Source organism: Uloborus diversus, chromosome 1, assembly GCF_026930045.1.
Source record: "Uloborus diversus isolate 005 chromosome 1, Udiv.v.3.1, whole genome shotgun sequence".
Classification (NCBI taxonomy): Eukaryota; Metazoa; Arthropoda; class Arachnida; order Araneae; family Uloboridae; genus Uloborus; species Uloborus diversus.
Window position 1 is genome coordinate 128,311,877 of NC_072731.1, and position 15,222 is coordinate 128,327,098.

At 32.5% G+C, this 15,222-nt stretch overlaps 1 protein-coding gene across 3 annotated transcripts in view; it reads right to left on the minus strand.

Moving 5' to 3' along the window:
• LOC129232059 (S-adenosylmethionine mitochondrial carrier protein-like) overlaps positions 1 to 15,222 on the minus strand; it is a 58,606-nt gene that overhangs the window by 23,834 nt on the left and 19,550 nt on the right. For all 3 annotated transcript variants that reach the window (XM_054866305.1, XM_054866313.1, XM_054866298.1), the window contains 3 exons: positions 13,442 to 13,534; positions 11,009 to 11,078; positions 6,808 to 6,872 (listed from right to left, as the gene is read on the minus strand). In XM_054866305.1, the coding sequence (XP_054722280.1) occupies positions 6,808 to 6,872; positions 11,009 to 11,078; positions 13,442 to 13,534 (228 nt within the window). The remainder of the gene's footprint in view (positions 1 to 6,807; positions 6,873 to 11,008; positions 11,079 to 13,441; positions 13,535 to 15,222) is intronic.

Consider the following 15,222-nt stretch of genomic DNA (forward strand, 5'->3'; position numbering starts at 1 on the left):
TTAACTATTTTAAGGGCATTTTTGCGACGGTTAAATTTTTTTTAACATTAATGACAAAGCAAAAAATAATATTATGTCACCAAAAATTGACAAAATGGAGTAGATTCTGAATACATTCTCAATTTTTGGTAACAAGAAATAAAAATGATAGTTATTAATAAATACAGAAATACTATATCTCATAGAATTAACATTGACGAAAGCCTGATATTAATATGACTGAATCAAAATGAAATGAATTTAAAGCGCAAATGTTTTTACCAAGGCTGCGGAGCTGGAGTGAAAAAGAACCAATACCGGACTCTGATTCCTACCCTATCCCCTCGTTTGTGCATTAACTAATAAGCAAATATTTCTTGCTGATGCTTGCATAATTTAATCCAGTGGTAAATAACCTTTTTTTACATGTGGGCCACAACTCACATTAATAGAAATCTAGTGGTCCAGAATAAATATCAAATTTATTTATATTATTTAAGTTTTTCTTGCTAGCATGGGAAAACAAGGGAAATGAAAGACAATTACAAACCAAAATTGCTGTCATTATTACTACATGCTTATTTTATTGCATCTGTGTTTCAGAAATCAATTTATGACTACTTGACTTCAAAATTCATAACACCGAAAGAAGATTACTAGTATTTTTGGAACGTTTTAGAAATATATTTTTCGTTTTTTAACACTGAATACAACGAAGGGGCACATGGATCAGCTTCAAAGGGCAGATTTGATCTGCGGGCTGTAGGTTGAGCACCACTGATTTAATCAATGCTTCCAGTTGATCAGAACATTGGATGCACTATAAATGCGGGCAGTATTGAAATACAATGGAGCACTATTCCCATTGCATCAGATAATGTTCAAAAACTAGTCTCCTATGCATGCCCGAAAACTCGGTGTTCTTCGAAGGACGAAGAGATGTAGTACATGCAAGATGTAAAATTGTTCATGCACACAATTTTCCTCTAGTGACTGGACTGTAACTGTTTAAACTCTCAGGAGAAAAATAACTCTATACGCAAAAACAAGATAGATGAATTCAGTGATTCTGACGATGATACTTCAGAATGAAGTTTGCTTCTTGAAAAAAAAACTATTTTTTGATGTAATGCATAATGTTTTTAACGTACATGCATAATATTTTAAATGTACATGTATAATATTTTTTTATGTATTTGAAATTTGTCCGCCTCTTGCTTGTCAGTTTCACGCCTTTTCATGTATCTCTAGTGGCCTGTAAAAAAATTATGAGACACTATTTTTTTGTGAACATTGGGTTTTTTTTCATCTGTAGACACTAAGGATTCAGAAAAATATCACTTTTTGTAGTCCCCGAAGTTGGCAAACGAAACCATGTTTTTAAGCATCTTTTATGCCTTCGTCCCACAGACTATATCGATTAGCGGTCCGATCTTTTGAGCAAAGTCTCACTTACTATCTTTCCTTGCGTACTTGAATGATCTTCATACATTGCCTAATTTGTTCTTTCCCCCAAAAATAAAAATCTTCCACTTCACTGATTTTTTGTGTACAGAACTACCCTGTTGTAATTTATCTGAACAAAAATAAAATTTGTTTTGTCTTTAAATTCCACTGTTTTTTCCTTCAATAATGTACTGATTAGTTTGATAATCCTTAAAGTATTTTTACCATCTGTGCCAAAACTCGGATGGATTTGTGAGCAGAGAAACAAATGTCGCTAGTTATGCAGACTTGCCAACCTTATGAAAAGAAAAAACGGAAGATCCAGTCAAAGCTTTAAGGGAGAAAAAGGGAGATTTTAAACGATGCTATAATATGTAAAAAACACTGTTATAACAAGTATTTATTTGATTTTTTCATGAAAGGGAATTCACTCGTATAATAGCTCTTATAAGTTTGTAGATATTTCATTTTTTCAGACATCGTTAAAGATGAATGTTAAACTACAACGCACGCGGTAGATCAAGGAACAAGATGAAAACATGCGGCGCAGTTAGCATGCGTCTGAAACTGAACGATACCGCGTAAACGGCGCATGCGTGAGATAGAAGTGCGAACGTGGAGTTAAACCAAAACACCATCGTCGGAAGCATTTCGGTCGACACTCCGAACGCACCCATCGAATGTTTGCCGCTCACCTTGCGTTCGACGAACCTCACTGGTCTTCCGGTAAGTAACCGGTTACTAACCGCAGCGTTCTATGATCAACCGGTTACCGCATCCGTTACCATTCTAAGCAGTTGATTGGAGCACGTGATCATTAGCTGTCACGTGATTAACTAACCGGTCGTGCTTGTCGAACGTGAGCTCACTGAGCATGAGCAGTGAGGGTTTGCTCTGCTAGCCACGCCATCTATTAGGGCTGTGAGTAACTATTTTAAGGAAGAAAATTAAGTTTAATTTAAAAAAATAAGAAAAAAACCCGAATAGAGTAAAAAAACGGGAGAAATGGATACTCAAACGTACAACCGGGAGAATGGAGTAAAAAACGGGAGTCTCCCGTGAAAAACGGGAGAGTTGGCAGGTCTGGTTATGGCACTTTTGGTTACTGAAAGGAACCTGATTTCTTCCAGTACTTAACTTTAAAATAGTATATTAGGGGACCTAAAGTTGTTGCTTTCAAGAAATTAAGGCTTCACTCTCTCTCTCTACATTTTACCTATTCTCAATTAACATATCACAGTAGGAAATTTCATTACAAAAAGCAGAGCTGGCTTTCTTATTGTCCTTTGGCAACGGGTTAAATATTTATTTCAATTCTCGCTCAACAATAGGTTAAAATAAATATTAATCATTTGGGAGATATAACCATCCAGTGTTTAAATTAATTAACAAAAACGTTCCCAATTCGACCCATCGCACTTCAAAACCATGCTTGCCACAACTTAATTACACACAAAAATTTTGATCAAAATCGGTCCAGCCGTTCAAAAGCTTTATGGTGGCAAACGTCTGCACAGAAGATTTTGATATATTAAGATAAGAGGATGCCCCCAGAATATTAAATGTATCAACAATTTAAAAATAAAGTAATATTTCTTTGATATAACAAGGTTTTACTATAAATTTCACAATTATTCTAATAATTTTCACACCTCTGTACATGTCAGCATTATCAAAAAACTTGTCACCTTTTATAATACTCGCTTAATGTCAACCAATACTAAGCCTACCAAGCAATTGAAATAAGCAAGCAAATTCTTGCTAATTTGATAAAAATGAAATTACTCGCTGACTTGTGCATTACCGACCTCAATAGGAATCTGCAAATTATTATAATATGCCAACTGCTCCAGCTCTTTGAAAACATAGCATTTACTGCCCATCAGGGGCGGATCCAGACAGAATTCTCGAAAGAGCCATTTGGAAAAATATGATGCCTGGGAAAATTTTTGAATTTTACAAATATCAATATAGCACGTGGCGTCACTACGGGGGGGGGGGGGGGGGGCGCTCCTGCTATCACCCGCCTGGGGGGGTGACACCCTAGGTGGAATTGCAAGTTTTTGAGAAATCAAATTTAAAATTCGCTTTCGACCAAAAGTTGAGATGAAGTACTGAATAATGATTTGAATGCAGGAAAGTCTCCGAAAATAAGGAATTTCAATTTCGATGACAGGTTTTAATTTCACAGAAATTAAGGGGTTTTAACTAATTTCTCCTGAACTAATCGACATTTCAAAAAACCTTTCTCAGTGGATATTTTCATAATCATGTGGACATGCCTGACAAATTTCAAGTCTGAGGCTTCAGCAGTATTGGCTGTGTGTTTATATATATATATATATATATATATATATACAGGATTTAAAAATTGTGATAACTTGTAGGTATGCAAACGACAAATGAACAACATTATTAAAAATGAACAAAAACAAGAACAACAATATAAACAATTGATCTGCTTCTTCGTCAGTGGATGGGAGCAACATACCCTAACGGAGCCTCACAGGTTTCGGAACGCGTCGGGAGTCAGCAAGTAAACCATATAATATACATAATCAAACAACGTTTGAAAAAGATACAAAATTTCATTAATTCATTAGCGTATATTGCAAATTGCAGCTAATAGATGTTCTAAAGAACAGCTACATTTTTCTTAAAACCACAATTTATAAAAAGGACAAAATGGAATTAACGTAAATATGGCATCAATGTTTAAAGTCAACTTGCTGAATCGGAACGTCCCCACCCATACCTGCAAGGCAAAAGGAGGGTAACATTACTTCACATAAAAAGACTTAAAAAACTCACTGCCCCCACGGAAAATCTTGCTTCAAATTCATCCAATGAGACTTATTCGGATAAATTCAAGTCGTTCCGTAATCCAAAATCAATACTCTTCAGTCCAGTCTGCACGGCACACTAATTCCAACATCCAACTGGAAGCGTTCCACGTGGGACTTGAGCAAGCAGTTATCATCACAGTTATTTGCATCACCATGCATCCAAGTGTTTAGGAGCAATACTGCTGCTACTTCTGAAAAAATTGACTGTAATACCGAATGAACTTTAGAGGGAAATTGTTATTGTAAAAAAGATTAGCTAAGAAACGGAACATTTGCTTACTGTAATTTTCATTATTATTACAAATTTTACTGAACCTGTTTAATTGTCCGATGATGATGTTGATAAAAACGCGCTTATGTAAATTGCTATGCCAGTGAGGCATAGAAAGAGTATTGAAATTGAAATTATACCGTTTGTCGTATAATGAAAATTACAGTAAGCAAATGTTCCGTTTCTTTGCTAATCTTTTTTACAATAACAATTTCCCTCTAAAGTTCATTCGGTATTACAGTCAATTTTTTCAGAAGTAGCGGCAGTATTGCTCCTTAATGAAATTTTGTATCTTTTTCAAACGTTGTTTGATTATGTATATTATATGGTTTACTTGCTGACTCGCGACGCGTTCCGAAACCTGTGAGGCTCCGTTAGGGTATGCTGCTCCCACCCACTGACGAAGAAGCAGATCAATTGCTTATATTGTTGTTCTTGTTTTTGTTCATTTTTAATAATGTTGTTCATTTGTCGTTTGCATACCTACAAGTTATCACAATTTTTAAATCCTAAATATTTGATATAGTTCTAAGTGCTGCAGTTTTGCGCCTCGTCTATATTAATTTTTCGTTTGTTTAAAATATATATATATATATATATATATATATATATATATATATATATATATATATATATATATATATATATATATATATATATATATATATATATATATATATCTCAGGACATTAATTTTTATATATTAAGATATATATATAACCTCCTTATCAAAACAAAAATGAATAATTGACATTTACAGCAACAAGGTAAACTTGATAATATGACCAAGGATGGATAGTTAGTTTTACACTCATTCCTTTTCAAAATCTTAATCACAGGAATGTTATTTTAGTCTAGTCATATTAGACATTAAAATCGCAAAGTGCGATGTAGTTCTGATTTTTTAATATGTTCTTTGGGTCAATTAGGGTAAAGTACAGTGTTAGTAAAAAAATTGCATCACCCCTGCATTTTCACAACCATGGGATATGTGAGAAGTTTTGGTCGATCGATTAACGAGAACGTATGTGAAATTCTGCAAAACTTACGAAATAAACAATTAACAGCAATAATCCAATAATTGTTTACTTTATTTATGGAAATACATGGCCAAAACTGTAACAAGTTTATGATGAAGTGCATCCACGTTGCCAAGTGGACAACGAAAAAGTAAGTAGAGGTTTTAATTGTAACACTCTTTTTGTTCAAAAATAAACAAAAGTAACATGGAAACGTTTGAACATGATAAAATATAACCTAATATTTTGTTGGTACGCCTCTAGCTTTAATGACAGCTTGACATCTATGGGGCATTGAACGGATGAGTGATTGAATGTATTCTTTATTGAGTTCATGGCCAGACACGAATTATTGATTCCTGGAGTTTTGCAAGTAATGTTGGCTTATGTTTCATGCCGCTAAGTTTTCAACAATTTTAAAAAATCGAAAAATGTTTTGATTGGCGGTGCTCTCTCTTTGATGCTTTTCCTCCCTCTCTGATGCTTTAAAAGTAGGTATCCAAGGACGATTTAACGAAAGAACAAATTTCTGCTTAAAGCAGTGTTTGATAGCAGATTTTTTTTTTTAAATATGTTTTTTCCCTGGTAAGTAAATTGTTTTTTCCAACATAAAGTTATAAATTTGTTTTCGAACCTATTCAAACTCATGAATTCATATTCTGCATTAAAGATGTGAAGTATGTATTGTTGCCTCAGAACAACAGCAAGCCAGGAATAACAGTAAGATATCCTATATGGTTCAAAAAATCAGTAATCCAACGTCAGAAAGCACAAATATTTGCAAAATATTGCAGACACGTGTTTCGGTGTTATAAGGAACACCTTTTTCAATGCAAAGAAATGTGAGCTTCTGGATGAAAAGTCTTGTTTAGAGGTGACGATTTTTTATCTTTGATACATTATTCTATTACTATTTTGCTCATATTATAAATTTAACGAGTGTCAGTGGTCGTATTTTATATAATTCTATAGTTTTGTTTGGTATTCAATAAGACAAATTTTAGATAACTCAATTTTTTTTCGCATTCCCTGCAACTTCGATTTATTGAAGTTTCACTGTAGAATGCTATAATGTTATCAAGTTGTTGCTTTCACTGATTGCCTTATTATAAGAACATACAGATAAGCAGTGGAATATTTACTCAGTTTGATAGTTCATCAACTTGAAAAATGCTTTTCTTGTATTTTCAGTAAGTTTGTATTTTGTTTTATGTGAACAAATAATAAAGATACAGAAAGAACTTACATTTGCTAGCATGATTCTAGTTTTTGCAACATCTAGAGGTGTGGTGATTGAAGCTGCTATGGACCCTAAATGGAATTTTTAAAAATAAGTTCATTTCTCACTGAAAGTTTGGTACAAACTGAATTTTTTAATATTGTAACATAATAATAAAATACTAAAGCTAAGAATAGAACTAATAAGATTCATTTTTGGGGAAGAAAATAAAATTAGGTAATGTAACAAAATGACAGGGGTGTCATGTAACAAAATGACAGCATCATGTTTTAAAAGAACTGCAGATACCAGTGAAATTCAATCGACAACACACATACACACACAAAAAAAAAAGTATCATGGCAAGAGGTGTTGTTTCTTAATACTGTTAACTAGTGAACAATGCATTTCTGAAGAAAGACGAACAAAGAATGAATTTTCGGAAGAAGCAGGGGTGCCCACAGGGGGGATTATGGTGCAAGTTGAGTCATCAAAATTTGGGGGGGGGGGGATTTTTTAAATTTATTTATTTAAATGTGTTTATTTATTTATTTTAATTTAGATTATTTATTTTATGTTATTCTGTTTATATTTCATTTCACATTTATTTATTTAGTTTGTGCGTGTATATGTCATTAGCATAGCAGAGAACTTTTCTTATTAAATAATAATAATAATAACCAAAAATAAACAAATAAAAAATATTTTAAAAGGTAAATAAAATTTAAAAAAAACTAAAAAGCAAAAAAAAAATTTCAAAATATTTTTAAAAAAAAGAAAATTAAAAAAGAGAGCTAAAAAGTATAAAAAATAAAAAAGGGAAAGAAATGAGAAAAAATTGGGGAAGGGGATTTTCGCCATTGAACTTGGGGGAGGGAGGATGGGCACCCCTGGGAAGAAGTGCCTATTGAGAAACATTCAGCAAAATTTCTCATTTTTCAAAACTAGAAAATATTTCACATTTCACCCTAACTGCTTCCCGGCATTCTTCAAATTTTCAGTGGATATTTTGGTGGTCTTTCCTCTCTTTTTTATAGGGACGCTTTCTAAGGATAATCAGTAATATTTAAGGGGATGTGCCCACACTCTTGGGGGGGAGGGGAGGGGGGTCTCTCCTACTATTTTTGAACTTGCAAAAAATATGGCTTCTCGTTTGGACATTTTCTGTAATAAAAAAATGGCTTTATTTACTTCTGAATGATTTTTTTATCGCCTTAAAAAGTCCACACTAAATCTAAATTTCTTTGATATTATGGAGGCTAAATCGGCACCCTTCAACTCAACCTTCCCGTGCCCTGTTGACTACCCAGTCCGGCCCTGAGTTGCTCGTAGTTGTAACGCGTGCCCCCATATCCTGTGGTAATTTAAAAATATAATAATAAGCCAACATTTTTTTTCCAACTCCTTTAGCACATAAAATGACTCCATTGCGTGATAAAAACAACCGCACTGCACGCTGTTCCGTGACCTTCTACACATTCTAATTTTGTATTTTTATGTCAGCCATCAAAAGAACACCGGGGAGTCAAAAATCGATGAAAGCACTTTCCGTTGACACGTTCCGAAATCAAATTCACTCGTACAGGAAATCACATCAGAGTCCAAACCTCCGCACTCCCAGTTAAAAGTCTCTAGCCTTGTGAAAAGAAACGCCATGAAACAAAGAAAAATAACTCTTTCAGCAAGAGGTGACCAATCTTATTCCTGAGAAGCACGTGCTCGCCTTTGAGATTGAAAGTTGTGAAACCAACTCAAATACCGAAGAATTAATTGAACTTTGTGTGCATTGTTTGGGGCGTCAATGAATCGGAGTAGGCATAGAGAAGGGGCAACAAGGCCATACCGTATACATTTTTAGGTGCTTCTTAAAGAAAATGCAGCAAGTTCAATAGTAGTTGTTTTTTAATTGTTTCTTGATAGCTTATGTAATTTTGATCAGCTACATCCTTTACTGAAAGCAGTCATTCAGGGCAAAATACACAGTTCATCTATTTTAAATTGCCCCACTACAAATACAGTATACCCTCGTTTCACGCGGGGGTCACGTTCCACAGAAATGCCACGTGAATCGAAACTGCGTAAATTGAGACCTAATAGTAGTGTTAAAATAGGGGTTAGATTCCACAGATAAAAAAATACTTCATTCTAGTGATGACTGATTGTTCAATAAGTTTAATGTGTACTCATATCGATTTCTATGCACAACATGCATAAAGAAAACAAACTAATTTCGTGCTCTGTTTATAAAGAAGAGCTGGCTATGATAATTTTTTAGCAGTCATTAAGCATTTTTCTCTATAATTCTTTGCAGAGCATTAACACATCCATAATCACTTGTGTCATTTCCATGATAGATTTTCCTTCACTAACAAATCAGAAAGATCATTTCTATTGTCTAGGAATGGCTCAAAACTTTCAATGTGTTTGTTTTTGATTGTGTGTCACCAAAGTCGGTATCCTCGTTGGTTTTGACCTCCTTTGTCACTCCTAAAAGCTCTTCTTCCAATGAGTTCTGAACTGTGTGAGTTTAATAACTTTACTTCTGGAAAGAGCTCTGGAACCAATCTCATAAAATGTCTCCAGTGGCCCAAGCTCGATTATTAGCACGCCAAAAAGCAGCTGATTACACATAATCTGCAATCTTTAGGTGTTTGGATTTTGAAAGAGGGGAAAATTTCATCTGTTTGCATTGCCGCATCCGCGTAAAAGAAAATAAAGGTGTCAAATCTTAAACCACGTATAATCAAAACCGCGTAAAATAAACCCACGTAAAACGAGGGTCTACTATATTAAACTATTTTTCATGATGGCATTGAGACATAGCTCTACAATAACAAATAAGAAAAGCAATGTCAGTTAAAACAAAATTTTACCAGAGTTTTTCAAGAAAAAAAAGCATTAAGTTGACAACAATGTTACTTAGAGTTTTATATCATAACTACTAAGAAAATGGGAGCAAAGCTCCAAAAAGGTTTACTACAAACTAATTAAGTTACAGAACAATAAAGGATAGAAACATCTTAAATCATCTGACCAAACACACATATTTTATGTTGTTTTCCATGCCATAGATGCTATTATGGAAAAATTAGATATCACAGTAATCAGCTCTACATCATAAGTTGAAACAAGCACAAGTTTTAGAGAATATACATTGCTCCATTTCATTACTCTACTTTTAAATTTTTATTTTTCAATATGTTTCATATTATTTTGTTTATTTTTGATTTTTTTTTGTGAAGCTTTTACAAGACATTCAACCAACATTCTTGTTTTTATTTCATATTCACAGTTAAACTGAGTTAATACAACCATAGTTAATACAAAATCATGCTAAAACAAACATTTTGTTAATTAAGTTGAGTTTACAATTTAATTAAATTCATACATTTTAAGTTAATAAAAACTAAAGTTTTGGTTAAGACAAACAAAATTTCTGACCTCTTCCCAGAAATTTATTTTCAATGAAATCATATTATTCTTTTTTAAAAATTTTGAGCCATTGAAGAAAGCTAAAAAAGTATTGTGCAGTATGTTGAACCTTTTTGTTTAGAGAATGAAGCTCATACACCTGTTTACCTTTCTGACAGGTTAGTCTGCTTTGATAAAAGTCTGTTCCTTTGGGTACTGTCACCTGATTTCCCATTATCACCCTTCTTCAGATGGGTTCTTCTGGCATCCTTAAAAGCAGTTTGCACAAAAAAAATTACTGTCCCACCTATTGTAGGCTCTTCCATTCATCCTGACAATCGTACTTTCCCAATAAATGTAATGTTGCTTTTTCCAGTCATTCTTTAAAAACTAATCATGGTGGACATAAAAAGAAAAGCACTATCATTTCTTGAAAAGGTGGATATCATAAATGAGTTGTAATGTAATATAGTATTCATAACATATACGTTTTAAATTGGCATATGCATTTTTTTCTTTGCTATTTTATTTATTCACCGTTGTTATGAATGACAGCTAATACAAACAAATTCATGAATAATTGGCATTTCATATCACCAGAGTTCAACTGTAAACATTTCTTTTTAAATATGACAGTAAGCTAAAAAGGATGTTTAGTAAAAATTGCTCAAAAGACTCTTTAATGTAACATTAGCTTTGTATAAACTGTAAAGAGGAAATTTTAATTCAAGTGAATCTAATACAAATGGTTTGATGATATGAACTGAACTTGCGATTATCAAAAGAGCAGAAAGTAAGCAAATAGTACCAAACTCACCTGCAACTGCCCCACATAGTGACGACTGCCATGGCCTCACTCGAAATCCTTGATGGGAAGACCATACATTCTGAATTGCATTGGTAAAAGAAAATCACATACTCAAGAAGTGCAGTTGAAAAATCAATCAAAGTGGAAAAGGAAACAGATGTGTTCAGAACATGAAATTATTTTAGACAGTATGAGTGTCTTGAACACAGAAAAAACAAAAAAGCAAGAATGTAAGGTTGAAGCATAATAGAGTTGAGCCTTTGACACAGGGGACAAAAGGAAAGAAATACAAAGCTGTGTTAGCTTCTTTTTCATTCCTCAGTATTAGATGTTAGCACCACTTGGCTCCATAGTTGCCACCACTTGATGGTCAGCCAAAATAATGGGGGATTATTGTCTGAGGAGTAACTTATAGAATGACAATAAGCAAAGGGAGCAGAATAGAATTTGAAACTGGGATATGTGATTGGGAGTTCAGCAATATACATTTTTGACCTGGGGGTACAAAAGGTAAACTGAATTGCTCAGAATTTACATGAAAAAAAAAAAGACTTAAAAAATATTACAGCGATTTTTTTGAGCAAAAAGTCCAAACTCTAAAGAGTAAAAGAGGGCAAATTAAGGGGGAAATCTGTTTAAACGGGTGGAAAAATCCATTTTTTTAAAAATGTCATAAAATGTTAGTAGAACTATTCAAGAATATGTTGCCAAAATTTCAATTCAAAATTCCCTTTAGTTCCGATGCTATGATAACTTAAAAAGCTGTGAAGATTGGAAAATGTTCACTTTTTGCAATTGCGTTTTTCTCAAAACAACATTTTTTCAACTGGTGTGCATTCTAGCGCACAATGTTATCCACTAACCGTTCTGAAATTTTGTATGAATATTCTTTATTCAATTAAACTCTATATGAACCTAATTCTGGGGTGATATTATTATTTAAAGTATTTTTTATGCAAAAAAGGTGAACAAAAATGGTAGAAAATGTGAATTTTGTGATCAAACACCTCAAAAGCATGAAATGTTTTATTTTTTTAACCAGAATTAGGTTCATACTCTGAGAAAACATGTTGTTAATGATTTAAAAAAATTGTAATGATTACAGATAAAAATTGTGTTTTCAGGAATGCACACCAGCAACAAGCTCTGATAGCAACCATCCATGGACATCAGCTTCTAACTCTTCTATTATGGCAGAAATGACTTGAAAAAAATTAAAAATTGTGTACTTAAAATATGAACCAAATATCCTTCAAGTTTGAACAAATTCTGATTATTCCTTTCCTGTTGAAAAAATTCACGAAAAACACTAAAATTTCTACCTCCTAAAGCGGTTTCCCCTCTTAAAAGAATACATGTATCTCTCTCACTTTTTTAAAGTTAGATTTTGTTTCTCGCATTAGTAGAAATTGATAATGCACAGTGCTGTAGGGTTCAAAACTAGGATGTAAAAGCTGAGCATCATTGGCATTTATCTAGCTTTTTTGTTTTAGTTGCCAAACTGTTTTGTTTTAAGCATAATTTTAAAAGGATTCAGGTAGCAAAGTTTTTTGCATAATAGACAAAGCTACCAATAAATGACGTAAAATTACACTAGTAAAATTAATTTTGTATAAAAAGTTTGGCGTGAAAAAGGATGACTGGATGTTATATCGTGGTCAACAAGCAAGAATTTTTAGTTGCAAAACACAACTAACAGTCATTTCTTTCAAAAGTTAACCGACTGCATATTTGGTATGAAAGGAAACATAATGTGAGTCCCTATATTAAAAAAAAAAGAGTAGAGAAGGTGAGGGAGTTAGCACCTATCACAATTTCCCTCACCTCAGAATAAAATAGAACGTGTTACAAATTACAACTTTTTTTTTTTTTTTTTCAAAATTAAAAAAAAAGGCTATTTCAGTTTTCTCACTGCCAGGCAAATATTTGATAATGCAACATTAATATTAGTCTTATGCCTCAAAGTATTAAAACTGCAAAAAAATTTAAATACTTGTTCCACAAACAGAAAAATTCTTGTCAAGTTGGCAATTTTGCATGATTTTAGAAAGACTTAGCAAGAAGACATGATAGGAGTAACTAAGGCATATCAAATAACAATATTAAAACTTTGTAAACAGCAATAAGAATTGCAAATGTGTGTTTTGGGGTCACACAAAGGATTTCTCTCACTTTCTCTCTTTTCTTTTCTGAAAGCGAGGTTCCGTGGAAATCTCTAAACAAGTGTCTGCAATTCCAACTGTTATTTGTGCAGTTTTAATTTTGTTGTTTGTTAGTAATTTATTGCATGAAGGTAAAAACTTTATTAGAAAAGTACATGAAAGAAAACTAGCAACATCCATTGCTCAAGTTTTTAACTTGTTGAAAGAATTTAAAAGAAAAATTATTGTTTTCTAGTCATTACATTACAATCTTACAGGCAAAACACAAGATTTTACAAACCTTCAAATATTCCCATATTGGAAATTGTATTAAAGAGAAGGGAATTTCTCGGAAAAGTGTGCAGAAGTAACCTCTATATAAACCTCGGTAGCCCTGTGGGAAAAAGGAACCATGAAAAATTATTATTTCTATTCATAAATCATCTTAAAAACTTCTATTATATTTCACAATTTTCACGTTCAACATAAATGACATTTCAAAATTTACTTTGTTCAGAATGCAACTTTTGAATCTTTCTTTCATTTAAGCTTTGATTGCATGAAAGTCTTAGGGGTTATCGACAATTGTCAATAAGTAATAAATTTATTCATGTTACATTTTTTTATTTTCAAATATTTACACCAAGAGAAATTTCAAGGAAGATTATTTTTAGCAATTGAAAAAAAGTTCATATTTTAGTTTGTTTATAACGAGCTAATGTGTTTCTACATAAGGTATTTACTTTTAGTAAAGCAATTGCAGTTGAGCTCGGCCTTGAAAACGAAAATTTGTAAGAAAAATTTTGTAACAGTATCAAGGAAACATACAGTAACTTGCAATATTTTTTATGTTTCATCCTATGTGAAAGAGTGATCATGTACATGGTCCCAGAGCAAAAAAAGATAAATAGGGTTGCTCTAAATCTGCACCGTATCTCGTGTAAATTTGCTTATTTTGGAATGTCCTTTTAAATACTGTAAATTTGATTATTCTACAATGTGCTTCTTTGTTGTCTCACTGAATCTCGTGGTAATTTGCTTATTTCGGAATGTCCTTTTGAATTTCGTAATTTTTTTTATTCTACAATGTCCCTCTTAGCAACAGAGCACATACTGAACCTAACATTTAAAAATGTCTTGAGAAAAAAAATGTTAAGGTTTAAAAAATTGTCGACACATATAGACAAACAACAGATAAAAAATCCTTATTAACACCAAAAATGCTTTTTTTTCAGGGGAGGGGAATAGAAGCTAAGTTTCCTAATGTTATTTAAAATAATAAGTTTATGTGAGAAACATATGAGTACATCAGCAACAGAGTGTACCTTTATGATAACGAAGTCAGACAAATATTTTCTGCTGCTGTCTACATCAGACATCACTACAGGTACAGGGCATGGTTTGCAATGACTGACACCCTTTGCACCTTACAAGGCATATGGTTCATAGTTTATCATCTGCCTCCTGATCTTCTTGAAAAAGCTTTAAAAAGTTATTCTAAAAACAAAAATTTTTATCCTGCTTGAAAACAAATATTAAACTTAATTATTAATTAACATTTTAATTAATTTTTAATTTTTGTAATTAATTTTTCTCATTACTTTTTTGTTAATTTTTTGTTAGTCAAAATTTTTTTTTTTCAAATTAATTTTTAATTAACAGAAATTTTAATCAACAAGAGTAATTTGTAATTAACATTTCTAATTTCATTATTTTGTGTGAAACAACTGCAAATGTTTAAGCAGGAAAATAGTTAAGATTTTTCTTTTTTGCTATTCAAGTATTCAAATTTTTTTTATTTTTATTTTTATTTTTTTAAAGCTTTATTTCAGAACAAATATGCAAACTTTCTGTTACACTCACATCTTGCTTTCAAAGTGGGTGCAGGGTATTTGCCCACAGTGCAATGCAAATGCAAAAATAAAAACTTATTATCTCACATTGAATGATAAATAGTTTTGAAAAGTTATAAATCTGACAACATTCAAGAAAGACCACAGGAAAATGAAAGCCTTGATTAGATTGTGAAGTCCTAGATCAGCGGTTCCCAACCTTTTTTCCGTTGCGAACCCCTTCCAAACT